This window comes from Mycena indigotica (assembly GCF_014461135.1).
Source record: "Mycena indigotica strain 171206Taipei chromosome Unknown Mind.scaff0005, whole genome shotgun sequence".
Taxonomy (NCBI): Eukaryota; Fungi; Basidiomycota; class Agaricomycetes; order Agaricales; family Mycenaceae; genus Mycena; species Mycena indigotica.
The window spans coordinates 815,628-842,918 of record NW_023503004.1 but is presented as its reverse complement, the minus strand read 5'-3'; the positions used below and the strand labels follow the sequence as shown (position 1 = coordinate 842,918).

At 51.9% G+C, this 27,291-nt stretch overlaps 8 protein-coding genes across 8 annotated transcripts; 5 read left to right on the top strand and 3 right to left on the bottom strand.

The window, feature by feature from the left end:
- Positions 1-735: 735 nt before the first annotated feature.
- Positions 736-2,149, top strand: MIND_00568900 (uncharacterized protein; the record flags this gene model as incomplete). Its single annotated transcript, XM_037362456.1, has 2 exons — positions 736-2,064; positions 2,117-2,149. The coding sequence occupies 2 exons, from the start codon at positions 736-738 to the stop codon at positions 2,147-2,149; spliced, it is 1,362 nt and encodes a 453-aa protein (XP_037220377.1).
- A 2,367-nt stretch (positions 2,150-4,516) lies between these two features.
- MIND_00568800 (uncharacterized protein) lies at positions 4,517-5,806 on the top strand (the record flags this gene model as incomplete). Its single annotated transcript, XM_037362455.1, has 2 exons — positions 4,517-5,407; positions 5,465-5,806. 2 exons carry the CDS (start codon positions 4,517-4,519, stop codon positions 5,804-5,806), a joined length of 1,233 nt encoding a protein of 410 aa, XP_037220376.1.
- Positions 5,807-6,213: 407 nt separating this feature from the next.
- Positions 6,214-7,273, bottom strand: MIND_00568700 (uncharacterized protein; the record flags this gene model as incomplete). Its single annotated transcript, XM_037362454.1, has 2 exons — positions 6,214-6,994; positions 7,047-7,273. 2 exons carry the CDS (start codon positions 7,271-7,273, stop codon positions 6,214-6,216), a joined length of 1,008 nt encoding a protein of 335 aa, XP_037220375.1.
- A 1,272-nt stretch (positions 7,274-8,545) lies between these two features.
- MIND_00568600 (uncharacterized protein) lies at positions 8,546-9,492 on the top strand (the record flags this gene model as incomplete). Its single annotated transcript, XM_037362453.1, has 2 exons — positions 8,546-8,679; positions 8,736-9,492. The coding sequence occupies 2 exons, from the start codon at positions 8,546-8,548 to the stop codon at positions 9,490-9,492; spliced, it is 891 nt and encodes a 296-aa protein (XP_037220374.1).
- Positions 9,493-9,529: 37 nt separating this feature from the next.
- MIND_00568500 (uncharacterized protein) lies at positions 9,530-10,365 on the bottom strand (the record flags this gene model as incomplete). Its single annotated transcript, XM_037362452.1, has 4 exons — positions 9,530-9,636; positions 9,694-9,845; positions 9,910-10,205; positions 10,255-10,365. The coding sequence occupies 4 exons, from the start codon at positions 10,363-10,365 to the stop codon at positions 9,530-9,532; spliced, it is 666 nt and encodes a 221-aa protein (XP_037220373.1).
- Positions 10,366-20,523: 10,158 nt separating this feature from the next.
- On the top strand, positions 20,524-22,273 carry MIND_00568400 (uncharacterized protein; the record flags this gene model as incomplete). Its single annotated transcript, XM_037362451.1, has 3 exons — positions 20,524-20,558; positions 20,607-20,823; positions 20,909-22,273. The coding sequence occupies 3 exons, from the start codon at positions 20,524-20,526 to the stop codon at positions 22,271-22,273; spliced, it is 1,617 nt and encodes a 538-aa protein (XP_037220372.1).
- A 302-nt stretch (positions 22,274-22,575) lies between these two features.
- Positions 22,576-23,643, bottom strand: MIND_00568300 (uncharacterized protein; the record flags this gene model as incomplete). Its single annotated transcript, XM_037362450.1, has 1 exon — positions 22,576-23,643. Exon 1 carries the CDS (start codon positions 23,632-23,634, stop codon positions 22,576-22,578), a length of 1,059 nt encoding a protein of 352 aa, XP_037220371.1. The 5' UTR covers positions 23,635-23,643.
- Positions 23,644-24,190: 547 nt separating this feature from the next.
- Positions 24,191-26,302, top strand: MIND_00568200 (uncharacterized protein; the record flags this gene model as incomplete). Its single annotated transcript, XM_037362449.1, has 4 exons — positions 24,191-24,244; positions 24,298-25,575; positions 25,623-25,767; positions 25,824-26,302. The coding sequence occupies 4 exons, from the start codon at positions 24,191-24,193 to the stop codon at positions 26,300-26,302; spliced, it is 1,956 nt and encodes a 651-aa protein (XP_037220370.1).
- Positions 26,303-27,291: the final 989 nt, after the last annotated feature.

Sequence of the window (27,291 nt, the reverse complement as noted above, 5' to 3'; positions counted from 1 at the left end):
ACTAATATCTCAGAACATTTAATAGTGATATAATCTTGACATCATCACAAGTTTGGGGTGTACTGATGTGGAGTTAGAGACCCTAAAAAGACCATAAAGTTACCCTGGAGAGTCGAGACTAGCATACTTGATTATAGTGGAATATATTCATAATATATTCATATTTTGCAGGTGAATATGACCATACAGTATTTATACTATACTACAAATATATTATCCCGGAATATGATATGATTATAATATATTAGGTCCTCAGAATAATATGATCATATTTGGCCAGCACTATCCCGGCAACATGATAAGTGTACTGGTTCATGATCAGTCCATTCATTTTATGCGCTTATGCCAAATCCAGATGCTTCTTGCCTTCTAGCCCGGCTCCCACATGTCCACACAATGCCAGTGTGGATCCGGCGCTTATCGGAATCTCAGGGACGCCACACTTGTGCCACACCGGTTGACATCTGATGGCTCCCCGCACATCTTGCCCAAATACTTGGTGGAACACTTCCAGACCGCTTTATGCTTCAAGTTCAAACTACTGTGAGCCACAACACAAGGCAGATGCATAGTTTCCATGCAGCATCACACCTTCTTGACTTGAGAGGCGGTCTTAGCTCGGCACGTACATGCGACAGGCGTGTAAGTATTAGCCCCGCGCTACGGGCGCCTGGGCGTCTGCTTTTGAGACTCTTCTGCGATCCCCGCTGGCTACACACATTGTCCTCTCCCTTCATGGCCTACCAGCCCCCGCGTGGCCCGCATGGCAATTACGACTGGAATGCGTTCGGAGGTCAGGGGCAGCCGCACCAGCCGCGTTCCAGCGGGCCCTACTCCAGCGGCTACCATAGCACGGCCCAAGCGCCTCCCGCCGCATCCTACTCCTACTCTTATCCTCAGGCGGGCCCTTCATATCCCGGGCCATCGGGCTCCAGAATGCCACACGCCCCCCGACTCGCAGGGCCAACGGACTGGCGGGAGGTGGACGTCGTCGACGAGGATGCGGAGGACAAGGAGGATTGGGCGGACGAGCATCGCGAGTACGTCAGCCCCCAGTCACGCGCGCCGCCACCGCCGGTGTTTCCCCGCCCGCGCCAGGGCCAGCTCGGAAGCCTGATCGATCGCGCGCGCTCGCCTGCAATCGAGCGCTCGAAAACGCCCATCGGCCAACGCATGCGCCGACCGGGCGGTTCCGGAGCGGAGCGCCCAGCCCGGCCTCGGACACCGGTGGGCCGGGCCGGTACCCGACCAATGCCCGCCGCACCGTCGAAAGGTGAGGGGTATCTGCATCCCGGCGCCCAGGCGACAGCGCATTACTCATCCTATCCACCTGAATCGCCACAAAACCCATCCTATCGCGATTTCCCCGGCGACTATCCACAAAAGCACGCAAAGTCCAGTGCCAAGGAGGGAGCATATGGGGAGGATAATTATTCGCCGCCGAAGAATGACTACAGGGGTCGGCGGGGCGCCGCAGCACCGTCAGCGTACGACCGTGATGACCGCTATCCAGGGCCGAGCGCGCGATTTCAGCCTTCCGGCAAACTAAGCGAGCCTCGCCCAGTGCGGAAGTACGACCCACGCGAGGACGAAGATCGCGAATCGGCGGAGCTGCTTGCGCAGGCCGCGTTCCGCTCGTTCTCTCTCAGAGACAGGCCGCTTGTCGACGACCGCGATCCCAGCCCCCACAGGCGGCCGAAGCCAGGCAAGAAGCCCGCGTCATCATTGGGTGCCGGCGCCGGGCCCGGGGGTGGCCTGCAACTCAGCTTCATCGGCCGGCCCCCGGTGTCGGCGAATCGGGCCGATGGGCCGCGACCAGCCGTGGCGCCACCGATGAAGACAGCGCAGTCTGCACCGGCCGTGTTGATTGAATTTCCACCCCGACAACGACCGGTTCCGCAGCCTAAGGCACCGTTGGCGATTCCCTTCCTGCCACCACAGGCCCAGGGGCAGCCACCGTCGTACCCGCCGTACCGCAGCGGGCCGCCACCACCGCCCGGTGGTGTCTACTTGGACTACTCGCGCTTCGAGCCGGGCAGACCGCCGGAGTCGGACCGCCCGTCGGTGAGTCTTTCGTTTAGATGTCTGCCGGAGGGAAATGCTGAATTGATGATAGTTATACGAAGCGGGCCGCTCCTCAACAATATAGTGCGGTTGCTTTCTTTGTCTATGCTTTTTTTCTTGTACAAACCGATGTATAGTCCTGTAACTGTGGTACCTACGCTTGATCTTGTATATCTAGATTTTTGGAACTTGGTTCACTTGATAATATCACACGGGTTTAATTGAAAGCTTATCCTAAAAAGGCAATTTGTGCATTTCCGCCGTCTCCAAGAACTTCCTCATAAGGAAATAATTCCAAATTTCACATCAAATATTGTGCCATTTGTAGCATGTAAATTGTATACCATACTACAGCATATAAATACAGATAGTATTGCTATGTGGAAAATATATATACAGAGAAACTATATACTCATTCCATGGATAGTGGCCTTCACACTGTAAATTCAGAACTTTCATTTCCTACTAGAGTAACTGGCTGGGGCTATGCAAATAAGTTATGAAATCTCAAAGTCGACATGCCCTATACAATGACACTAATATTATATCTTCACATGTGCAATGATAGTTCACTCACTTATACTGTTATACTACAGTTGTAGATTAACCAAGAACAGTACTGTAGTTAGTATTTTACTCAATTTGAATGCCAAAAATGGCGTGACATTTGAAATGAAAATTTGAATTCGAATTATTGCCTATGTCAGGGGAACCTCCCTTTCGGCCCGGAGACGCGTCCGATTCCGGTTCCAACTCCGGTCCGGCCCTCCATCTCGCCCGCACAATCACCGATCCGTCAACGCCCTCTCGACGGTCGCCCTGGGACCTCGCCTGCGATGCCGCCCAAGCCTTCTGTGCCCGACAGCGGCAGCTACGGACAAGCAGTATATAGTCAGCTCCCTAGCAGGCGGACCCTTAGAGTTTCTTCTCTTTGGATCCTCCCCTGCTAGGTCAGCTTCGTTTGTATTCGCTTACCAATGCTCACGCTTTGGATCCTCCCCTACTAGGACCTTGATCTCAGGCCTCCGGGGTTGCCCTTACAGCCTAATTGGGAAGCTCTTGGCGCCGGAGGTGCCTGGAAACGTCATAAATTGCCCTTTTGGGACACAAATTTGAGCAAAACAGTGTGACATGCAAAAAAAAAAAAATCGAATTTTTTAGGCAAGTGTGACACGTGACATGTAAGCTGAGTAAAATACTACAGTACACAAATAGCCTTAGATTGGACTTGGATAGAGAGTGGGAAATGGTATGGGTTGGCCCAACCCATGGGTCAGACCTACCCATGTACCCTTGGGTCACCTACCCGTGGACCCAGGTTATGTAGTCATGCAATATAAGTAAGCAGTTATCTTATGTAATTGGTTTTAAACTATGCATTTATTGAAAGCCCAGAGTTTCTATAGGATTTCAAGTGCATTTGCAGAAATTTCATATTAGTCTTAACCAATTAAAGTAGCATACCCATACCCATATCCATGGGGTATGGATATGGTGGCTGTGCAGGTACGGGTATGAGTAGGCCTGTAATACCCAGGGGTTTACTCATGCCATTTAGCTAAAAAGTTTCTAAAAAAGAATTTTAAGGTTCCAGAGGGGGGACTGACCAACCATCCCTGTTGTCACTTTCTGACATGTGACATCCCCCTTGATTCAGGCTGTCAAAGTAAGTTAAAAAATACTACTCTTTGAATAAATTTTCTTCTGCCAAAAACAACTTGTTTTTGCATAGTAAGAAAACATAAGATTTTATAGAGTAACTCTCCAAAGGGAAATTGCTGATTTTGGAAGGGGTTTCGGAGATAAAAAAAGCAAATAGGTTGTCTATTTTTTCATAAAGCAAACAATTTGTTTAGTGATGAAAATCAAAGGTTTATTAAAGAATTCCTTTGGTTTCTGACAGAAAAACTGGAAAGAAACCCATTGGTCTTTGAATTGCAAGAATCAATTCAAAAGAAGTAAGTATTGTCGCATTTTATTCAATTCAGATGCCAAAAGTAGTGTGACATTTAATATGAAAATATGAATTCGAAATATTTCCTGATTAAGAAGTTCTTGGCACCTCCGGCGCCCGGAAATGCCCAAAATTGCCTTTTTGGGAGAGGACTTGGAGCAAAATGGTGTGACATGCAAAGATTTTTCGAATTTTATAACTACTGTGACATGTGACAGACAAACTGAATACATTGCTAGAGTAATTTCCTCTTGCTGAAAGTTTGATAGAAAATCTCAAGAAAATCTACTGTTTACTCTTCAAAAACTATTTGTTTATGGCAGAAGAAAATTGGTTCAAAAACTTGTACTTCTTGACTAACTTTTGCCGCTTGAATTTACATCAACTTCTAGTGTTATATATATTTGACGATGTGATGCCCACATGTCTCACCGCACGGTCCGCACCATCGGATCAAGGTGACCGTCACCGTACCGCCACATCACCTTGGCTTCTCTCATGCCTCCATGTCCACCAGAGCTCATCCACATCATCGCGACCTCTGCCGCCACCTCGGCTCTCAGCGCCCTCTGCCGTGTCTCGCACGCAACCCGCTTCGAAGCCGAGCGTGTTCTCTATCGTGCTATCGACTTGACTGAGTGTACGCGACGTGTTCTTCGGGCGTGGTGCAAAGTGATGAAGCGGCGAGTCCATCTTCCGTCGCTGGTGGGAAAGCTATCCATTCGACTGCTTCGCGACTTGGAGACGGAAGATGGCGTGAACCTTGCGCGTATATTGACATTGTGCGTCAACCTCAAGGATCTTTCTATCCTCCACCCTACGCGCCGCTTCCCCACCGCCGGCATCGAATCTCGCCAAAATAGCAGCTGGGAGAGCGTGTGCTACTGGTCCTGGCTCATCGCGGCGGCCCCGTTTCGTCTGGATCGCTTCCACTGCACTGGGTTGCAGCTTGATTTCCTGAACGAGAAGGCCACCCCCTCGCGACCTGACGTTGATTTCTGGAAGAATCAAACGGCGTTGCGTATCCTGTCGATCCCCGACCAATGGCAATTCCCTATCGACACGGACACGCTCAGCGAGCAGCCCGCGTATCTCGCAACATTGGAGGTTCTGGAAACCACTGCCACGGCATTCAACCTAGGCTACATCCTCCCCGCGCTGCGCACTTTGCATCTCCATGTCAGCGACTCTCATTTGGAAGAGGACCTTCTTCACGCGTTTTCCCATGTGGCTATCCACGACTTGACCCTCGAGCGTCTCGTGATCATTGATCATGGCCTAGGCTCTCCCTCGCGCCGGCGGGCGAGCTACATCCCCCTCGTCGCTGGTCTCATTCCGACGCTGCGCCACCTCGCCATCACGCATGCGCCGTGTGGCACCCCTGGGACGGTAAGCGTACTTTCTAACTCCTACCCATCCATGGCTTATTGGGACCGTCACCTACAGCATGTCGCAGAGGCGCAGCAGATGCTGAGGAACCTCCACCAACTCGTCCATCTTGAGTCCCTCGTCCTCCAATTCCAACGGCCAGCGGGCCCGCTCACGATGATCGTCGCCGACAATTTCGACATGTACGCCCTGAATAAGCCCGCGCAGGCGCGTAAATTCGGAAACTCCGTCATGCAGCGGTTGTTGCCTCCGCTCGCGCGGCTCGAGGTTGGTGTGGCCGTGGGGACTCGGACGCCGGTGAGCTATGTTTTTACGCGAGACTCCGACACGGGCAAGGTGGTTTCACGGACTGTGGACGGGTGGGAGTGGGATGCTGCGCGCGAGTTTATGGAGTACTAGCCGGGTGTGTGGCCGAGTTGAACGACCTCCAATCCAGATTGAAGATGTTAGCGAAGGTGCGTCAGTTCCGGAGCAAGAAGGAACTCTTTATATTGACCTGTTAGCGAAGGTCTACAAACTGTAAGTAACGAGTGAGAGGAAGGCAGCGGGACGTACGCGTCAGTTCCGGAGCAAGAAGGAACTGACGTGTCACACCCCGTTGCCAAGCGTATCGGTAATGAGTGTGCGCCGTTTGGGTATCGGAATGAAGAAAGGAAAAGAAAGGAATGTATATATAGTGTCCGTTTATGTACAGTAGAATATAGCTAACAGAAGATACCATGAGGGCTTCTCAGCAGTACACACTATAGTACATGTCTATTCTCATTCATATTTGACTAGCAGCTGTTTGAATAAGTATGGGCGATCTACGAGAGATGTGACTGGATGGAACTGTCCCCCGTCAGCCTCCGTTCAGCGATCACCGCGTCCACGCGGGTCCAGAATTCCTCGGAAGGGTATAGACGCGCAGCGGCCCAGTCGGGGAAGTATTCTGAGAGGAGCATTACAACAAAGCGCAGGTCGTCAGAGGCGGACGTGAGCTGCGGGGTCGGCCCATCCAGGGTGAGCAGCACCAGCGCATGGAGTTTGCGGCCGGCGTCGTCCCGTAGGAGCTCAGCGTAGATATTGGATTGGGAGGAGTCAAAGTCGGCTTCGCCGTCGCCGTTGAGCGCGAGGTGCGTCAGCGATGGGATGCATAAGACAGCTCGATAGGTCTCGAGCGCCTTCGGTAGCTCGAATGGGCCGTCAAACAGCTCCAAATGCGTCAGCTGTCGGAAGGTGGGATGCGTGCTGAAGTTAATGGACTCCACGTCCAGCAGCTCCAGAATGGGAGCATGCAGATGACGCAGCGATGTTAAGGCCACAGTCGACCCGTCCGGCCTTTCGAGCGCACCGAGCAGCTCGCTGCCCCAGATGACGTACAGATTCTCCACCTGCGAGCATATGTCGAGGATGGCCCTAATGTCCGCGCCGGACATCGCCACCGCCATCACGTTCTTGACGGCCCGCCGCATGAATTCGCTCCCCCTGCGCTCGGCGACCCCGAGGAAGATCTCCACCCGACAGGTTGGTAGCAGGGAGGCCGACACGATCTTCGAGACTTTGTTCGCCGTGAAGATCAGCGTGCGGTACAGAAGCGGCTCCACCCTGCCTCTGAGTGCTGAGTCCGGCAGTGCCGAGTGAGGTTTGGGACACACACCACTCTCTGACGCGACTCGATACGAGCATCAGGGTCGGGATGAACGGCGGGCATCCGTGGGCGGCGGTCTCGAAAATGACCAGTTCTAGTTCAGGAGGAAGGACGGGTGGCTGCGTGGAGGGAGTTTCCGACATATCCAGGCTGTTTTGCGCTGGTGGTTGCCACAGAGATGGAAGTGGAAGAGAAGCTGTGGTGCTTACGTCACACGTGTTAGGCTCGGCGATCATATTGACATCAATCTCTTCCCTCTCGAGAGCAGATGCTCTCCATGTTTTGATACTACTATTAATGAAACGAACTGAAAAGATGTCCCCCACAAGCAGTTGTCCAAACAAGAACTCCAGGTGAGCCGGAAGTCCAGATATGCGGAAACAAAGTAGGCTACGCCGGTCACAGCTTTGCCTGGATCTTCTCCCTGCCGCGGACCATCAGCTCCAGACCCGCACTAGAGCCATCAACTCACGAGATGCAAAACAACCGCGCCATCCCCGCCATCCCCCCGCCCCTCAGGGACACGCACAGCCAGTCGTCTCGGACGGAGCACGCCACCGTGCCGACGAACGACCCCACAGCGAAGTCAGCGAAGACGTCGTCCGCGAGGTTGCCACGTAGCGCCGCGAGGTCCACGCGGCCGATCACAGGGAACTCCCCGAAGAGGTGCGCGTCGAGGGTGGTCCGGGAAACGGTGCCCTTCAGCTGGGAAGTATCAGTAGGGAACAAGGAGTGAGAGTACCAGTGGAGGGGGACGCACGGAGAGTGAGGGCCCGTCCCGACCGCGGAAAGGGAGCGGCTCTTCGAAGCGGTAGCTGCTGGCGGCCATGCTCGACTTGGACAAAGATGCACGAATAGAGACCGGATTCAGAGGAACGTGGGGATCTCTGGGATTCGTAGATTCCGCCACTGCCGCTTATAAGCATTGATTCCAGGGACCGGAATGTCACTATAGACGGCGCGCGGGTGGTGATTAGCCTACGTTGCCGGTTCATTAGCACGTCCCGCTGTCATATGCGCCACTAAGTACCATTTGTCGTGAGGCGAGAGAGATTCAGGAAACAAATGAGCGTCAAATGAATGTCACCCTCGCGAAAACTCACCATTTCTGCCATTTTTCTGCTCTAATAGTAGGTTACATAGGAGAACACTCTGAAAGATGTTGGAAGATGATGTTAGCTGGACATACTTGAAAGAAGCTTGCGGACGCACGTATGTCCTCCCTGAACCCGGGCCCTTCCGATTGAGATACTGGGTTCTATCGACAGGGAGGCGTCCGAGTCATCGCCACTATAGATCGGTGGGGGAAGCCGCCGCAACAAGCACTGGCACGGAGCGACAAGACACATTGCGGTGAAACCGTGACATCCGAGGCGTGGATGAGGGAAGGTGACAAGAAGGATGTGCTGACGTCAGAGATTGATGTCAATCGCCTCTGCGTGCCGGCAACACGTAAGCAGCCACAGCTTCTCTTCCGCTACCATCGTTGACAACAGGAAAGAGCACACATGTCGGAAGCTCGCTCCGCGCCGCCGCCCGTGCTCCCCCCTGAACTAGAACTGGCCATCTTCGAGACTGCCGCCCGCGCATGCCCGCCGTTCGTCCCGACCCTGATGCTCGTATCGAAGCGCGTCAGAGAGTGGTGTGTCCCAAACCTCACTCAATACCGCCAGACTCACCACTACAACTTGAATGCAGGGTGGAGCCGATTCTGTACCACACATTGATCTTCGGCACCACCAGAGCCGCGGCCGTGCTGCCGACGTGTCCGATGGAGGTCTTCCTCGAGGTCGCAGCGCGCAAGGGGCACGAATTCCTGCGGCGCGCCGTCAAGAACGTGATGGCGGTGGAAATATCCGGACCGGACGTCCGGGCTATCCTGGAAGTATGCTCGCGGGTGGAGAATTTATACATCATCTGGGGCAACAGGCTACTGGGTACCCTCGAGATGACATCGGCATCGCTGCGCCATTTACACGCTCCCGTCCTCGCAATGTTTGATGCAACCCTCCCCAACTTCCGCACGCATCGCACCTTCCAACAGTTGACGCATCTGGAGCTCCTCGACCTCCCGTTCGGATTCGAGACTGCAATCGCGGTGTGCAAGGCCGTACTATCCATCCCGTCGCTCACCCACTTTGCGCTGAACGGCGACAGCGAGGCTGACTTCGATGAAATGTCACAGTCCAACATCTACGCCGAGCTTCTGCGGGACGACGTGGCCCAAAAACTACTCGCTCTTGTGGTGCTCACACCGTATGAGCCGACTGAGCAGTTCATTTCCGCCTCCGATGACGTGCGCTTCGTCGCAATGCGCCTCTCGGAGTACTTCTCTCACTGGGCAATGGCGCGCCTTTACCCCGCTGAGGAATTCTGGACGCATGTAGATACGGTGATTGCTCGACGGAGGCTAACGGGGGATAATTCTATCCAACCACCGGCACGTCTCTCGTAGATGTTATATTTTGACGCTATTTCTAATTGCAACCTGTTCAACACCACGGATTCTCCGCAACGACGCCCGCCACGGGAACATACGCCGCGATCTTTAAATCCTGATACCCGTACTTGATCGCGCTCGCGCGTTCCGCTGCCGACGCTGTAGGAGCAAAAGTCAGCAAACCACACCGCCGGTGACGCCTCTGAGTGTACGCACTGGTGTAAAAGTGGTCGTGCGTGCGCGCGAGGTAGAGCTCGTAGAGCGGGATGCCCGTCGTCTGACACGCGGGGAAGTCAAATACGTAGCCCGCGTTGCCCTGCATGACGTAGCCGTTGCGCATCGCCGTGCGCGCCTGACTTTCGAAGATCCTGTGAACGACGCGATGGCCGGTTCAGCACACGACTTTTCTAAGAAAAAGCTAAAGGGACGCACGTGTAGAAGTGGTCGTCCAGGCCCTCCGCCCACAGCCTCAGTAGCGGGTAGGTGTTAGGCTGCTGCACGAGAAACACGCCTGCCGCGCTGCCCTCCAGGACATATCCCGGCATCGCGACCGCTTCCGTCGCGTTGACTCTGCGGGGTACATCAGGGCCCGCATCAATACGGAAAAGGGGAAACTCGGACGTGTATGCGTGGTCGCCGGTCGTCGGGTTGTAGACGCGGTGCAGGGGTACAATTCCTGTGGCGCAAGCGGGACAATCCGGTGGTAATGGGGTTTGGGATTGAGCATCCTAAACAAGAAGACGAGTCAGCGCCGACAGAAATACCGGTACAACGCACCACACTCATGCTCCCGGAGCTGACGGCCGACAGAGCACACAGGGAAAGAAGCCGGGACACCATTTGAAGACCGCTGACCATGGCGACGGGGGCTGCTGTGAGGGGAAGCATCGCTGGCCATGGCTGTTATAGTTAAATCTCCAATAGCGGCACCCAGAATGCTTGGTTCCTGATCCCTGCCAGCTGGGTGTCATGTATTCAATGAGCCATGTTATTCTTATTACTGGTACACTGTCGTTAAAACCCCTGAAGGTATAAATTAATAATTAATCATGATTGGTGGCGGTCTAAATCGGGTATAGCCGCACCCGCATATAGGCCAGCCAGAATCATACGATGGTTGATCAAATATTGAATATATTCAGACTATTATGATATATTATGCCCTTGGTCACCTGTTAATCCCACATATCTCTTCTAATTAGAAGTGAGGCTACACTGGGGTCTCACCTCTACTAGTAATTACTTAGAAGAGATGACTGAAAAATAGCTATGCTGCAATAATTCTCAAATATCTTGCTAAAGGTTTAAAAGGCAAAGGAACAGGATTTAAGTGCCATGACAATAGTGCACAGTATTTAGAGACACTTTTTTCAGCCTACTTCCCCTTTGTTTTATCCTTAGTCTGGTAACTACTGCCAGAACTGACTTCTGTTCTGGCCCTTCTGAGTGCATGTTTTATAGAAGAGCCTTGCACAGCCTGACCTGTAGCCTGACAAGTCACAATAGTTAGTGAAAAAGCAGAGGTCTCACAGGGCAGATAATAATACTATTCTGGCAGAATTAGGTAAGACTAGCAAATTTTTGGGTCAAATAATTTGTCCTGTTTGCACAGGGCTTGTAATTCTGTAGTATTTTATTACTTTGTGTGTACTGTTCACACTGACTTTAAAATTTGAATTTCTTTTGCATGTCACACTGTTTTGCCCAAAATTTCATTGTGAAAAGATAATTTTTTTCAACATGTGAGGCAAGTTACAAGTACCAGTAGTATCAGGGAATTGATATATATATATATATATATATATAATCACCAAACTCTTGTCACAGATAAGGCCGGGCCTGTACGGGCAACCCTGGAGACTAGGGTGCTGTGAGTTGAACCTGTTTCGAAACCCGTTTCGAAACGGTTTTGAAACAGGTGTGAGTTTTGAAATGTCCGCGGCCCAACCGCGGTTTCGAAACAGGCATGTGACATATCCGGGATGCCCGGACACGTGTCTGGCACGTGAATCGGTCTCCCGGGACTGCAGCAGTAACCACAGACACATGTGCGGCCTATGAGCATGTGTTCTGATATGCGGGACGGCATTTATGCGCGGGCTCGCTCCCTGGGCCGGCCTCTCTGTCATCGGACCCGTCAGGCTGTCACCGACCGGCGGTGACTTACCTCATCAAGCCGCTGGGTTTCGAAACTGTTTCGAAACGGGCCTGTTTCGAAACCGGTTTCGAAACAGCGGTGAGTAATTCTTTTTGAATTACTCACAGCACCCTACTGGAGACTCTGACGAAAGCCTAGCAGGGGAGGATCCACAGAGAAGAAACTCTAAAGGTCCGCCTGCTATGGTGCCAACTATATACTGGTTGTCTGTAACTGCCGATGTAGAGCGCAGAAGCCTGAGCAGTGTTGCAGGCTCTGTCCCAAGGTGATTGTTGGGAGGGCCTTGATGGATCGGTGATTGTGCGGGTGAAGGAGGCTGTGGACGATGGTCGGGATGGGTCGGAGCGTCCGAGGGGGGCACCGGTCGTATGCGCTCGGACGGTTCGAAGGAAGCCAAAGTGGGGGTTCCCCTGACAGGGCCACCCAGGGCCCAGAACACACAGACTAACACTTCTGTACTATATATGTGGCAGATATGATGTTTGTGTAGATGTTATGTTCCAGCTTCACCCTTTGTAGCCAAATATTTATATATATATATGTAAGGACAAGGACGGTAGGTTGTATGCAATTTCATCAATAATGAAGCTCATGCCTTATTAGTAGGTAGCTATTTCAGTCATTCACCACCATGACTAAGGTATCGTCTACAATGATATATGAGAATCATATCATATATATCATATAATGATTCATATTTGGAGGCCCAAGACAAGGATCTATTTGTACGATAGGCTTAGTCAACAACACAGCCCCCGTATGAGCCCTCACGCACACTAATTCACCCTGTACGTGCTTATATTACATCTATTCCTTTTCATTCTAAAACATGTCACTCATGTGGAGGATATGAAAATCAGGATGTTCAAGGAGAGAGCTCTATCTGCTCAGGAATATGCAGAAAAGTACAAGAAGAGCATCAAGGACTACAAATTTGAACCTGGGGACATTGTTCTAGTCAGGAACTCTGAAGATGAAGATTCTCCTAGCGCACGCAACAGAGGCTGTTGGGCTGGACCTGTTGTGGTCATCAGAAGGACCAAGGGTGGAGCCTACATTGTGTGTGATATGAATGGAGCAGTGTGGCAGAAGAAGATAGGGAAATTCAGAGTAATTCCCTTCCATCAGAGGAGAAAACGGACCGTGGGAACACGAATTGAAGAGCTGGTTGATGCATCAAAACAAGTTCTAGATGATTTGGAGGCAGAATCTGAGAAAGAGCTGGAGTATCAAGAGGGAGCTTTATGGTCTCAAGAGATCTTTGGAAGCTATGAAGTACTGGTTGTTGGGTTGTAGGAGACTGGTCATTGAGACAGACGCCAAGTATATCCAGGGCATGTTGAACAATCCAGGCATGGGCCCGAACGCGACCATCAACAGATGGATCGAACAGATTTTGATGTTCAAGTTCAAACTCAAGCATGTCAAGGGAGCTGCTTTCCCACCAGATGGACTGTCTAGGAGAGAACCTCAACCAGGAGATGAAGTTTGGCCACCAGATCTAGATGGGTTTGAACCTAGCAACCCACCTGAGGTACATGATGACTGGGACTATTTTGCAGAACAGCTACTGGACTCTGAAGACTTCAAAGCTGATATTGACACAAGAGGTGGATATGTTCAGGAAGTCTCAAATCTGGCAAAATCTGTTAAGGACTTTAGGTTGGAAATTGAACAAGCTCAGGAGGATGACAAAGCATATAGGATTTGTGTTCAACAAGCTTATCAAGCAGAAGAGTTGGAGATGCCAGCATATTTACAGGCAGACCTGCAGGAAGACAAGCTCTTACCAGATGAAATTCTCAAGAAAGATGAATCAGAAAGGGAGCCATATGATGAGGAGCATAGGAGCAAGAGTGTGAAGGTTTTGGATGATAGGATACCTTTGGTGAAGGAATGGCTACAGGACACCTTGAAGAGACCCTCTGGAATGAATGACAACCTCAAGTACAAGAGATTTGTCAAGCTAGCTTCAAAGTTCTTCCTGACTAAGGAGGGAAAACTCTCTATAAACGTGGAGAAGAATCTATGCATCAGTTGGTGGTGGAGAAACCATACAGGATGTATATGATGAGAGCTGCTCATGATGCTCTAGGTCACAGGGGAGCATTTGCAACAAAGTCTCTGTTGGAGTTAAGGTTTTGGTGGCCTGATTTAGAGGGAGATGTCAGGTGGTATATCAAGACCTGCACCCTCTGCCAGAAGAGAAGACTCAATTTGATCAGAGCACCACCAGTGGTAGCTGCCATTCCAGGAATATGTCAGAAGATTCACACAGATATGATGTACATGTCTGAAAAGTCACATGGATGTCATTTTGTGGTAAATGCCAGATGTGCTCTTTCCAGATATGTAGAGGGAAGGGCTATAAGGGAGCAAAATGCTAGGACTATTGGGCTGTTTTTGCTGGAAGATGTTATCTGCAGATGGGGCTGTCCTAAAGAAATTGTCTCTGACAATGGAACTCCATTTGTAACAGCCATCAAATGGTTAGAGTCCAAATATGGCATCAAAGGAGTCAAGATTGCGCCATACAATTCACAAGCCAATGGAATCATAGAAAGAGGACACTTGGATCTGAGACAGAATCTGAGAAAGAGCTGGAGTATCATGGTCCAGATATTCAATTTGATGGAATCAAGGTTCGCATCAACGATGCCGAGGATGCCGGAGATGCCGAGGAGTTGGGATCACCATTAACACCTCTATCAGACTCAGATGATGAGGAACAAAGGCTGGATCACTAAGATCACGAGCCGGAAGAGCTGGAAGAGGAGTGGCCCGAAGATGGCCTGCAACGCTCGCGAAGGCCTCCGAAGCCGCGAGAAAGGCAATGGTATCATCGATTGCATCAACAAGGATCATACGACATGTGTAGTAGGTGTGCGAAACATCTGGAGAGGACTATCTACGGGTAGCAGCTTATGTGCACACTTGGACTTAAACATTCGGAAAGCATCACACTGAATTGGGCCGAAAACTTACAAATCAGGCTAGGAAAACAGCAAAGTACGATATATTGGGCCATCCCGGCCATATTCGGAGCACAATACAGGCAGTAACACAACGGTACACTAAATGCAGGACAAACTGGGTACAGATCAGGACTAAAATACATGCGGGCACATTCGGGGCACTGCGAGATGATATGCGAGGAGATATGTGGTGAGATATGCAGCAAACACAGCAGAATAATCAGCGACTAGAGCGATACAAGTGGATTCGAGATTTGAGATGCAATGAGCGATGAGCACGATTAGCGATAAGAGGGTTCTTGGTTATGGATGTCGAAGACATAGTCATGAGTGCCGACTGGACGCTGTCGAAAGGTTAGCAACAAGAAACAATAAAGGAGGAAGAACGACACCCACCAGATGAAGGGGAACGGTGGAATACAGCGGAATAACTGCTGGAATGCCATATAACTGGGCATATTCAATAACGAGCTGAGCCCGTTGCAGCAAGAAATTACAATATGCAAGGTCGATGGTGGCAATCTGAGCAAGGATCTGCTCGCCCCATTGCTGTTGCGCGTTCGAGTAAATGCGGGGCATGACATGGAAGTTGATAGGCGGAGAGACGTGGCCAGAAGGACCAGCAACTGAACGAAAAGGGTCAGTAGATGAAGAACAAGCAAGGACAGAATACGTACTGGGAGGCGACGAGTGTGGAACAAAACCATGAGGGCCAGATACTCCCGGGCCAGAAAGATTGGGACCACGCATACGAGGAGAAGGACCGGACGTGGGGTCGGCGACTTGATGGATAGGGCGTTTACCGTGGCGGTTATGTTCAGGCAAACTCGTATTATCGTCAAGCGAGCCCGAGATCCAACCAGGATTGGCATCATAACGATGCGCACCCGCGAACCAGAGATCCATCCAGGATGGACATCATAGAGGGGAGGACCGACAGCAGCATGAGCACCGGAAGGATTACCACAAGGAAGTTGGTGGAATGGAGCGAAAGCAGCCGGAGCAGAGTGAGAGCCAGAAAGAATAGAGGAGGCAGGCGAAGATGAAGAGTCGTTTTGCGGGAAGCGCGAAGGGGTGCCGTGGGGAGAGTAATGCTGTCCACGGGGAACAAAGACGTTTGCAGCTGGAGACAAAGCTGAAAACACGGTTAGAAGAAAGAAAAGATAATAAAGGACACACACCGGGACGAGAAGTGGAAGTGTTAGAAGGAGCAGGCGAGTGATCAACCGAATACAGCTGAACAAGGGCATAAGTGGCATAGAAAGCGTCGAGGGGTAGGCGCTGGAGCCGCCATAGCGCGTAAATACTGGAGAATATCGTGTCGTTGGGTGAATGGATGAAGGGGGAAAAGAAAGAATAGCCTGATATTTGCTGGGACAGCAAATTTATGAGTCCGCAAAGGGGGCGCATCTGGACCGCTGACTAAGCAAGAAGCAGACTTGAAGCAAGCAAGGGAGCACAATATAATGAAAACCCGCGCACCAGGTGCAATGGATTCATTCACAACAAGATAGCATTACAGGCAATAAACTAGGGTTCAGTTCAACAAGGAGCAACCCCGGACAAGGTGCTCGAGAGAGTCGCAGTACGCGCAACACTTACGCGGCCTGCAGAAGCTGTCAGCAAAACATCAGACAGAGCGGAACACTTACGTGGCCTTCAGTGGAGCGGCAAGGCGACGCTTCTGGGCTTGAGGACGTGGAGCTGGGCGCGCAGCCATGGCAGAACGTGTCGAGCTGCCAGGCAACGCAGTCGCGCTGCTGCTCGAGCTGGCGGATTCGTGCTTCAAGGACGAGGAGGCAGTTGATGGAGTCTTCTTCAGTTGGAGGTGACGAGTCGATGGCGGCAGAAGGCTGCCATGAGAAGAGACTCCCGCTTTGGACTAGAAGTGGAACGATAAGAGGTCATCTTATAATAAATGAGGCCACGCACCTTGTTGTTTCCACGGAATAATATTCCTTTGACAAAATAACACTATGAAGAGACTAAAACAACAGGGAGACTACTCGATTTGTGACTGTGCTAGCTCGGCGACACGATTGGCGGCAACAACGGTGATTTCAGGAAAGATGACGCTGGACTCTTCCGCCAAGGCAATGAATTGCCCGAGAACGGTGGGATGTTCACAAGCTGAGATGAACGCGCGGTAGCCGTCAAGGACGAGATCCCTGGTCGCGGAGGAAGTCACCTGATGAGAGTCAACGAAAGGAAATAGAAGAAGCAAAGACGCACTTGAAAATGAATGATGACACCCTGAACGATGCGGTTAACGCGACGGACCGCGTGTTGGTAATAGGAATCTGACAATGAAGGAGAAAGATAACAAAGGATGTGGAGCACATACCTACATCTTCGCGGTCAACACTATCGTCTGACAGATGACTGGTGAGGTCTTGTTGGACATCATGAAGCTCCAAGTCGTGAAAAATCTTGAGCGCCTCCAAGAATAGGGAAGGATCTACGAAACAGCATAGGCCATTTCCGGCAGCTGCACAAGGACCACATGGGATGCCCATAAAACGGAAGCTGCAAGCAAGACTGCGCTCCGCACAACTAGAACAACGGTGCAGCATCTAGACACAAGATCAATAACAGATATAGTCTTGAAAATACAGGTTACGCACCGGGGGACAAAGGGCTAATGCACGAGAAACATCGGAAGCCGTAGCTGGGTATGGTTGAGGACTGACTTGAGAGAATGCCACACGACCAGAAGAGTCGATGAAGAGACTGAGGTCTTCAGATGTGAGCTGTGGTTCCCAACACGGCAAAGGAGGCTCGGCGGTAACAAAAGTGGCGGCACGGTCAGAAGATTCAGATGTTGCTTCAGAAGAGTTGGTCATGGCAGGCTTGGGAAGTGAAAGACGCACGCGCGTGCTGGAGAAACTTCGCGAGACAGGCATATCAGACAAGTGGACAGATGTTCGGACTCTTTATAAACGGAAAATCGGACCAGCCGAGAAAAAGATTGACATGACACGATCTACGACATGAGAGATACTAGGCTAATCAAGATAGCGTGACTCCAGAGTCAGCGCAATGACCCGTCCCAAATGGTCTGATTCGTTGGGAAGAGAAGCGAGGTCGATATAGCCGGTGGCGGTGATTCCTCGGAGTGAGAGAGTCGTAGCCTGAGCGGAGAATTAAAGAAGAATTCAGAACATTGGCAGAAAGGCCTTACTTCAAACAGCGTGATTGCTCCCTGGACCACGCGATCGGTGTGCTCTACGGCGTGGTTAAAGCATATTGCTGGCCATGAGGAACAGGAAGAATGGGAATATTAACAAACTCACCAAGTTGAGCTGGGTCTTCAACCTGACTGGCCAACTCACGGCAAACACTGGTTATCTCGTCCTTGCGCCAGTCCCGAATGGACTCCATGAAGAAGTTGACGTTGGTAAAGGAGCAGTTGTCATGAGCGACTAGGAGACAATTTGGGCAAGATACGCCGTTGATGTGAAAACAACAAGGCAAGTCGTACGTGATGCAGTAGGCGCATTTGGCGAGGACCTGTAGAGGGTTGAGGAATGAGAAACAAGGACGAATATCACGGACAGTGGTACGCCAGCGGATAGCGCGTTGGACTTTGAGAGAATTGGCCGCTGCAGGATGTTCGTGGAAGCATAGGAGAATCGTCTCGCCATTCGGACCGATCGAAGCCTCCAGGATCATACATGGCGGTGAATGAGTTGCGGTTGCTGAACCCGCTCTTGGCGGGGGCAGGCGCTGTCGGGGGGGTTTTGGCCCGTGGGTGGTTGACTTTGTGGCTTTCGTCGAAGATGCGGTAGCGGCGGAGTGCCCCGTCTTGCTTGATGGCCTCTGCCTTCCAGGCCTCGTAGTTATCGGGGAGTGTGTCCTTTCAGTAGACCGCGTTCGTAACGCCCCGAAGCATGATATGTGGGATAAGCCATCTCCATACGATTGAGAGGCATGACGCACGCATAATATAGGATGTGCACTGGACAACGCACAGGAATGGGTTGCTACGATAATGACAGGCCGGATCAGGACACGTAAGAAGAGAGATCTGCAGCGCTATTTTAAGCCTGAGTGAGGACACTCAGAATTTTTGAAATGGGGACATGACGCACCGGCGACGCGTAGGGTGCCATAAACCACCCAGAACAAGCAACAAAAGCTAGAAGTGGCACTAGCTAGGGTATTGGGAGGCGCGCGAGCACGCGGGACGCACACAGCCGGGCGCATAGCCAGCGCAAAGCCGGCTCGAGTCAGAGGCGGAGCGGGGCGATGCTGACGGAGCCGCTATGACTCAGCGCGAGTCAGAGCGAGTCAGTGAGGCGCTAGGCAACGAGGGAGGCAATGCTAGTGATGGAGGGCAATGCGGAGGCTGTCCGCGGCAATGAGAGGAGTATATATTAGGCGCGAGTGTACTAGATAGTCATTGAACTCTTACCCGGAGTTGGAATCAGGCCTGCGTCCAAAGGGGTGGGGTTTTCTATTGCCGTATACGAACAATCGAACGACCCCCGTGTGGGGTACTATATTGAGAAGCTATCTACGTTGTTCCGTTGCTGTTAACGCCGTCGCCGTCGACCACGTTGTTCATTTGAAACCCGAGATCGGACCAACGCCAGCCGAAACGTTCCCACGACCTTTGCCGCTGCGCGGAAAGGCTTTCAACCTATTAATTCAACCCCTACCTACATCGTATATACTCTCTGGGTTGCCACACTCGTATACTTCAAGTGGAACCCCCGAACACGCGGGCGATTAGTCATCGAACACTTGTATTGGCTGGACTACTACATTGGTTGGGTTTGGTTTGGTTTGGTTTGGTTTGAGTGTGTGTGTGTGAGTGAGTGTCAGTTAGCAGTTCCTTCCCCTTCCCTTCCCATCCATTGTTCCCTGTCCTTTCCTTTCCCCTCCCCTTCCGATTTCACGCGTTTCAATATACACATACACATGTATAAGATTTTTTGCAAAAAAAAAGTTTCACAAAGATTGATTTTTGATCACATCAGTCAGAAAAAAACTTTCCGACCCTATCAAGGGTACTGCAGATCATCAGCTGGTGACATTAAGTCACACATGTCACATAGGGTAGGGGGGGTCACTGGGGTGAAAATTCACTTTTTGGACTTGTGTCTGGGGAAGGTGCATACACATCCAGGAGGACCAGAAATGCACAGTTATATGTTTTGAGGACTCGTTGCCAAAGAATATGGAATGTTTGAGGGCCTATATCCCAATCGGGATTTTGATAATAAGTACAGTCCTAAATAATGACATGCAAGCATGTCATTTACATTTTCTTCTTTCCTTCCCATATGGTATGTCTTAAATAGCCCTGGCAGAGAATCCAATGAGCCCAGTGCTGTGTCTTTTACAGATACTGATGACAAACAATTTCCTTTTTGGGAAGTCACATAGCTTAGTCATGCTTACGTCAATAGGGTAGGGAGGGCTGGCTAGTGCTTAATTCACTTTTTCGACCCAATGTCTAGGATTTTTTTTGCGCGGTACCCTTGGACCCTATATCCATGTTTCAAATCTTGAACCCCCCTTGAGGCATTGTCTAGAAAACCTGACAGCTGAATGAGTCTGGGCAAGATATGTAGGCTCTTTATCTAGTAGGCTGAGCATCAGTATACACCATTCATAGTATTTCATTTTATAGAGTCATGGATTGCAATGAATAAAATGTAACTAGATCTCATAAATTGCCATTTTGGCACAAGAACTCTGAACTTTTAGTAAAATGGTGTAATATATGAAAGAAAATCAGCACAATATTGGCATGCAAACTGAGGAAAATATTGTACTTCATCTATATTATATCTGCTTATGAACCAGGTTTGTGCGTCGAACCCTCGTCCATCAATTTATGATGCAAGGGGACTTGATCGTTGCTATGCGGAGCACGTGTCTGTCAACAACTTGCTTCTGCCCGTCATGTCCGACTCAGAGTTGGAACTGGACTGGAACCAGTGCGCACGACCCACTCCCGCTAACACCGTCAATTGATTGCTATGTAGGTTGCTCACTGCGCCGCTCCCAGTGGTTTCGCGCGCACTCAACACGTTGCGCCGGTCCAACAACGTGCCGAGCGAAGCACAGGCGCAAGCGATGCACGTGTTCCTGGAGGAGTGCGAGGAGCGCAGTTGCGCTATGGAGGATGCGATGGAGCTACTTCGAGAGCGACAAGAGGCGCTTCAGCTGACGATGACGAAGTGGCGACGGGCGCTCTCTCCGGTGCGCCGCCTTCCGCCGGAGATTTTGGGCGAGATTGCGGGGCATATACGCCAGGGGAGGGGGTGCTATTGTGCCACCGTGGGAGATGGCACAAGTCTGCGCAGGCTGGCGGGACGCGCTCATTCGCTTTTCATCGCTGTGGACGACGATTGGGACGCCGGGCGTGTCGACGGCGACACAGCTGGCGCGGAGCGGCAATGCGCTGCTTCGAGTTCAGATCACCCCTCGCACGGATGAGGAAGTCGACGCCCACCTCGAGCACCTCCTTCCCCATGCAGCGCGTTGGGGTACACTTCTCATTGGCTCCCCGGACTACGCAGAGTTCAACAACACTAGCCACACCTTCGACCCCGTATTCATCAAGGAGATTGTGCCTCCCGCCGTGACGTTTGGAAAGGTTTCCGAACTTATCCTCTACTCGGACATCTTTCCCTGGGAAGAGTATTCCGTCCAAGCTATGTTTCCTGCTCTGCGGCGGTTGAGCATGTACAGAATCTTCACATCCCCAGTCGCGACAATATTTCCCTGGCGCCAGCTGACGCATTTCGCCAGTCATATCTCTAACATCGACCCTGTCTACGTTCTCAAAAACGCGCCAAATCTTGTTCATTTTGCGGTCGACGGGAGCCCGTTCGAAAGCATGGACTCGGAGCTGGACAAGTCAACGATCAGGATGGCGCACCTGCGGAGCATTTTTCTCTCGAGGTCGTATACCAAGATATTACGGCTTCTAGTTGCCCCGACGCTGCAAGTTATGGCCGTCCTCCCCTGGGCCGGCAGCACGAACAACGGACTGTCGATTATTAACGACTTTCTCGAGCGCTCCTCGCCCCCTCTGACCACGCTCGTTCTCGAAATGGGCATCTGGTCGCAGGGTATAAGGCGTTGGGGGACCCGCGACAAAGAAGTATTTGTTCCTCAAGACCTCCCACCGACCCTCCGTCTGTGCCCGGCGCTCGAGTACCTCCTCCTCTATACAAGCCCCGCGAGGGACCGCGACACCGGGCCGGACGAGTACACGCTCAAGTTACTATATGAGGCACTGGAGGGCGAGCAGGGGTTGTGCCCACGCCTCACACACTTCCTCTTCGGTTGCGGAAAGCAAGCCCGGCGGTCCAGCTCCTACTACAACGGCTATGGATCACAATCGAGGACGCCATCCAATAGCGTGCGGAAAGCTTTCCGGAGCATGATCATCAAACGCGCAAACCCACCGGCGTACGCGGGATATGAACGGCTGAGGCATTTATCCCTGGGCAAGGAAGACAAGAAGCTCATAGAGTTGCATTCTGTTGACTCTACCGACGACTCCACTGGCACCGACGAGCGGGAGTTGGACGAGGACACCCTGGACATCGAAATCATGGAGCAGGAGGCAATCGTGGATATCGCTTTGCAGTGGCGTGGATTCCCGCTGGACTGGCTTCCAAACATCCGGTCAGGGTACTAAGTAATAAACAGAAAAATACTAGTAATGATTTGCATGGTTTCCACATGACCTACAAGTACAGCGAGACAATATTACTGGCAAATACTGGATCATAACAAATGAGCGCTATAGCATATCATCAATCTGAATCTGAATCTGAATCTGAATCTGAATCTGGTCATCGGCCTCAAGAGCTTCCCCGCCGTCCGGATGCATAGAGCTGAGACGCGGTTAGCAGTGAACCGATTCTACGATGATGTCCACTTACGGATGGTGCCTCCCGCCCAGGATATGCCGTCTTCGGCGGTGGAACGAACGCCGGTTTAGTCTTGTTCTTCAGAATACCGCGCAACGGTTGTGTAGGCGGGGGGCTCTGGCGCAAATGCTACCTGTTGCTGTTGCTGCGGATACGCCTGCACTTGCTGGTACGCCTGCGGCTGCTGGTATAGCTGGCCTTGGGTATAAATGGGCTGTTGGTAGATCGGCATCGACATCGAGTGCTGCATCTGCGGGGCCGCAACAGGTTGGTTGAGGTAGCTGACCTGCACGTGCGCGGACTGGGGCGTATACCCTGGTAGGCTACGGCTGACATGCGCACTTGTGCTTGGCCGGGGGACCCACACCGTTTTGGCGCTCGTGCTAGAGCTGTGCGACTTGTCGTCCTTCTTCAACTTGCTGTGGCTCGAGCTGCTGTGATGGCTGCTGGACTTGCCATGCTTTTTCTCGCTCTCGTGGTGCTTGTCCTTGGACGAAGAATGCTTGTCGTCGTGATGATGATGGCTGCCGTGCTTCGAATGCGAGTGTGAGTGGGACGAGTGCGAATGGCCGTGCGAATGCGAGCTCGAATGGTGCTTGCCTGAGCGGGACGATGGCCGTGAATAGTCGTGACTGTCCACCTGCGCCTGCGCATCAATGACCCAGTCGGCCACACGTTTCGCATGCCGCGGCGCAGGCACGGGTGTCCGCATCCGCGCGATCATCGGCGTCTTCGGCCGTGCGATCGGCGCTGGAGTCCGGGCGTTTCCGCGGTCAGGCGCGAGGACACGTGCGCGGCGGTGATGACGTGGCCGAGGCCCACCGTAGAGAATCGTCTCTTCGTCGTCGTCGCTGTCATCCGTCCAATCTTCGTACGAGTCGCGTGTAGTGGAGCCGCCGTAAACGGAGCTCGTAGAGTCGCCCTCAGTGGCGCTGCTGTTGCGATACCGCCGCTCGGTCTTGCTTTCGACAGGTGGGATATACGGAATCATCGCTGGCTGCTGACTGGGATAGCTGCCGTATATAGGTGCATTGGGCTGCATGGGCTGGCCATATCCCACCTGTGGCGCGCCATACGTCGGCGCGTATGCAGTGGCATGGAATCCCGCGGGGAGTTGGTGCTGCATTGTGGACGCGTGAAGGCAGGAGAGAAGGAGCAGCGGCAGCCGGGGGCGTATTAATATGGGGCCGTCACCCCACGCCTCGTGGTCGCGGACAATCAGTGAGAGCGGCGGAAGGTACTAATCCGGGGGAGGAAGCTGTGGACCGACGTTCCGGATGGAACACAGGCGGTGCGGGAAATTCCAGCATTACACCCAATTGACGAGAGACATACAAGCGACAGACGGACGTGGGGTAGATTGGATGGAGTGATGCTGTCGCGGGAGGAGCGAGGGCGCGAGGGTAAGCGCCGTGGGCGTCTGTGCGCGATGGGATCAGGAGTGGGTAGCCTTCTCTGTCAAGCTGTCAGATTTACGGCTTTGGTGGCGGCGACTCGGGAGATAGACGCCGTGCTTATCGCCCACAGTCGTCCACGTTGCGGATATAGCCAGCGAATAGCACGTTTGTGTACGATGATCGTGGTTGCGGAAGAAACGGAATATGACTCATCAGGTGTGACGTGATTGCGTCACCGACTTGACAGCACACACGTGCTCCATCAATCCCTTGGCTTCTGCCTCCATGGACTCGCTGCTCGACATCGAGAATATCGAGCAACTTCCGGTGGACCTACGCGTGGGTGTCGCATATGGACCTGCCTTCTACTCACCCTACTTTCTACCGGCTAGAACACTGCGAACGCGCTTTTGGCTGGCGATGGCTCGATAGAGCCCATTGCCAGCTTTTTACACTCAAAGCCCACTAAAGACGCATCACTCCCTCTTGCTTGTGTCCTTCACGAACTTTTGGACCTGACCTTGATCCCACTGACCCTTGAAAACACCCAAAACGACCGGAGCCTGCGACACGCCTGGACAATTATCTGTCTTCTCGCTGACACCGACATTCTTGTCTGGGTCGTGGAGGAAGGGTCGGGACTTGGCCTATGGATTCGTGTATGGCCTTGGCTTACCTTTCTTGACGAGTGCCGCTACGATCCAAGCGAGCTAACTACACGTCTACCTAATTATTCACGCGCGGCTTTGGACAGCGCGTTTATCTCCATCGCAGCACGCGTGACCTCCCAAGCGGTTGCCTTCTTCGATGTTATCTTCTCCGACGATGCCCTTCTCAATCTCTTCGCACGTGCCTGGCCATACGTGTACCTCATCACGGATCCCAGCCTCTTATCTGACGCAATGGAGCTCGTGCGCTGTGTCCTGACCGATACGCGCTTTGGTGACGATGCAGGCTGGGTCGAGGCGCTCCTCTCACAGGTCGATGACGGGAACGCGGGACTCGCTCGACTTCTCCTTTCGCACATGCGGCTCTCGCTTTCCTGGCTTCAACCATACGACTTTTCGGTCGCTGCGCTTCCTGCCGACGCATACGACGCCACGGAGCTTTTCCGCTCGGCGATTTTCTTCCTCAGCATCACCGAGACCGTCTTCGACATCGACACGGATATTACGCCTGAGTGGCACAACCCACTTGCTATGGCACTGCTCGACGGCGGATTCGTGGGCCTTACAACGACGGCGTTGGGATACATATCCTCCGCACGTCCTGCTACGATCTCCGCATTGAAGGAGCTGATTCACCAGACGTCTAGCATGCTAAACCTTCTGTTCACGATCCCCCCTGGCCACCTTTCCATGGCGCGCGCAGTATCCAACGGCTTGCTTCACGCCAGTCTGCGTTTTTCAGCTTGTCGCGGAATTCCGTTTCGTGGGGAGGGCCTGATCGAAACCATCCTTCCCGACGCCCGTGTTCGCGTCGACCTCATTCGTGCATTGAAAAAGGGCTATCCAGAGCTCAAGCGGCTGGCCAGCGCCCCGGGGTTTCGGCAGTCCTCGGCTCTAGCCTCGTGGGAGGAGCTGGACAGCCTTATGGTGGACCGTTTCGAGCTATTGTCGCGGTATGACGCAGGGGAGTTCCCTGCAAGGAAGATGTGTGATAATATGCAGGTCCGCCGGTCACCTCCACTGTTGGGGTTAGTCTAACCAGAGCGCAGTGCGCTCTCATCGGCCGCGAAGCCGAGTTCAAACGCTGCTCCGGCTGTCGTGCGGTCAACTACTGCTCCGCCAAATGCCAGCAGACCGATTGGAGAGAGGGCGAACACAAGAAGGCGTGTAAATCTCTGCTCTTTCTTCACACAGGTCAGTATCCCCGTCCCTCGCACCGATGCGTATGAACTCACGCACTGCCTCGTTAGACGAGCAAAGCCTTGACTTGACGCCAGTGGACCGCGACTTCATGCGCGCACTGATGGACGTCGAGCTGCAGCGCAATCGCCCCATGCTGGTCGACGACACGTCCGCGTTGCTACGCAGCCATCCCGCTTCCATCCCGCTCACGTATTTCGTATACTACAGCTCGACCGGCACCCCAGAGCAGACGAACCGCGTAACGGTCTTGCGCGATGCGGCAGATTTCGCGGGCTTCACGCGCGGCATATACTCGTCGGCGCAGCAGGCGGCGGCAGCGGCAGCGTACAAACACCTGTTCCGGCGGGTCAGCGCTAGCGGGGGCCGGCTGATGCTCGATCTCGTTGCGCTCCCGCATGGTTCGGCGCGTGGGAAGACGTGGCTTGTGCTGAGACGCGTGGCGATGCCGATCTTACCGTTATTGGCCGGACGGGGGCCAATCGATGGACGTGCTGTAGATGCTGCGTGGCCTCTCCAATTCCACTGACACGGTTCTGTGTAAGTCATACACCATCTGAATAATGCAATCTTGGTGCAGTCAGTATCATGTCCGTTGTTGTACATGTCACAGACTGGCAGTGCAGCAGTCCATAGTAATACAGTTGTCTCCGTCGCAATACATTGCTGTCGCCTAGTATATATATATAGCAAAACAGTGTATAGCTGGAAAGCGTAAAATTTTCCTGTCCAGAAACAAGTTTCAAACAACCCAAACTTTTTTTTGTTTTTCACAATTCTTGTTTGTACCTGATATCCGTCAAATCTTCAACACTCCAAAAAACCTCACACTATGATGATGTATGGGGGATCAAAAGAAAGGTCCTTTTCAGATCTCAGTTAAAAAGATTTTTGATAGCAGCACAATATTTGCTGGGCTGATTTAGGAATCCCCCCCCCCAGGAAGGTTAAAGGATAATAAATGGAAATCCCAAATTTGTCGCTAGATTTTTTTTGTCTCATAAAACAGTTGTACTTATACAGCGTAGTTTTTGACGCAAGGAAATTCAGGGACAAAGCTTGCCTTTTTCCAGGACAGAAACCCAGGGTAAAACTTGTTATATCCATTTACCAAATTACCCTGGCATTTCTACAAAGGAAAAAACTCCAGAAAAATCCAGGATAAATCTAGACATTTATCTGTTCCAAAAACATGGGGTTTTTCTGCTCGATGAAGGTACAGAAAAATAGGCAATACAAAAGACAAAGACAAGTTGATGTGTTGCTTAATCTGTTGAAACAGAAAACCCAGGTTTTTCCTACAGATCGATGGCCACTTAGATGTAAATTTTATTTCCAGTCTTTTTCTTTGTAAAAATCACAGGTCAAATTAGTGAATAATTGAGACATGCATCACATAGTTTTATTTCAAGTTTTTCTGCTGGAAAAGGATAGGTTTGCCCACAGATTTTCTTTGGGTCAGAAATTACCACTTATACAGTGATTTCATTATACAAAGAATTTACAGATAAATTTTTG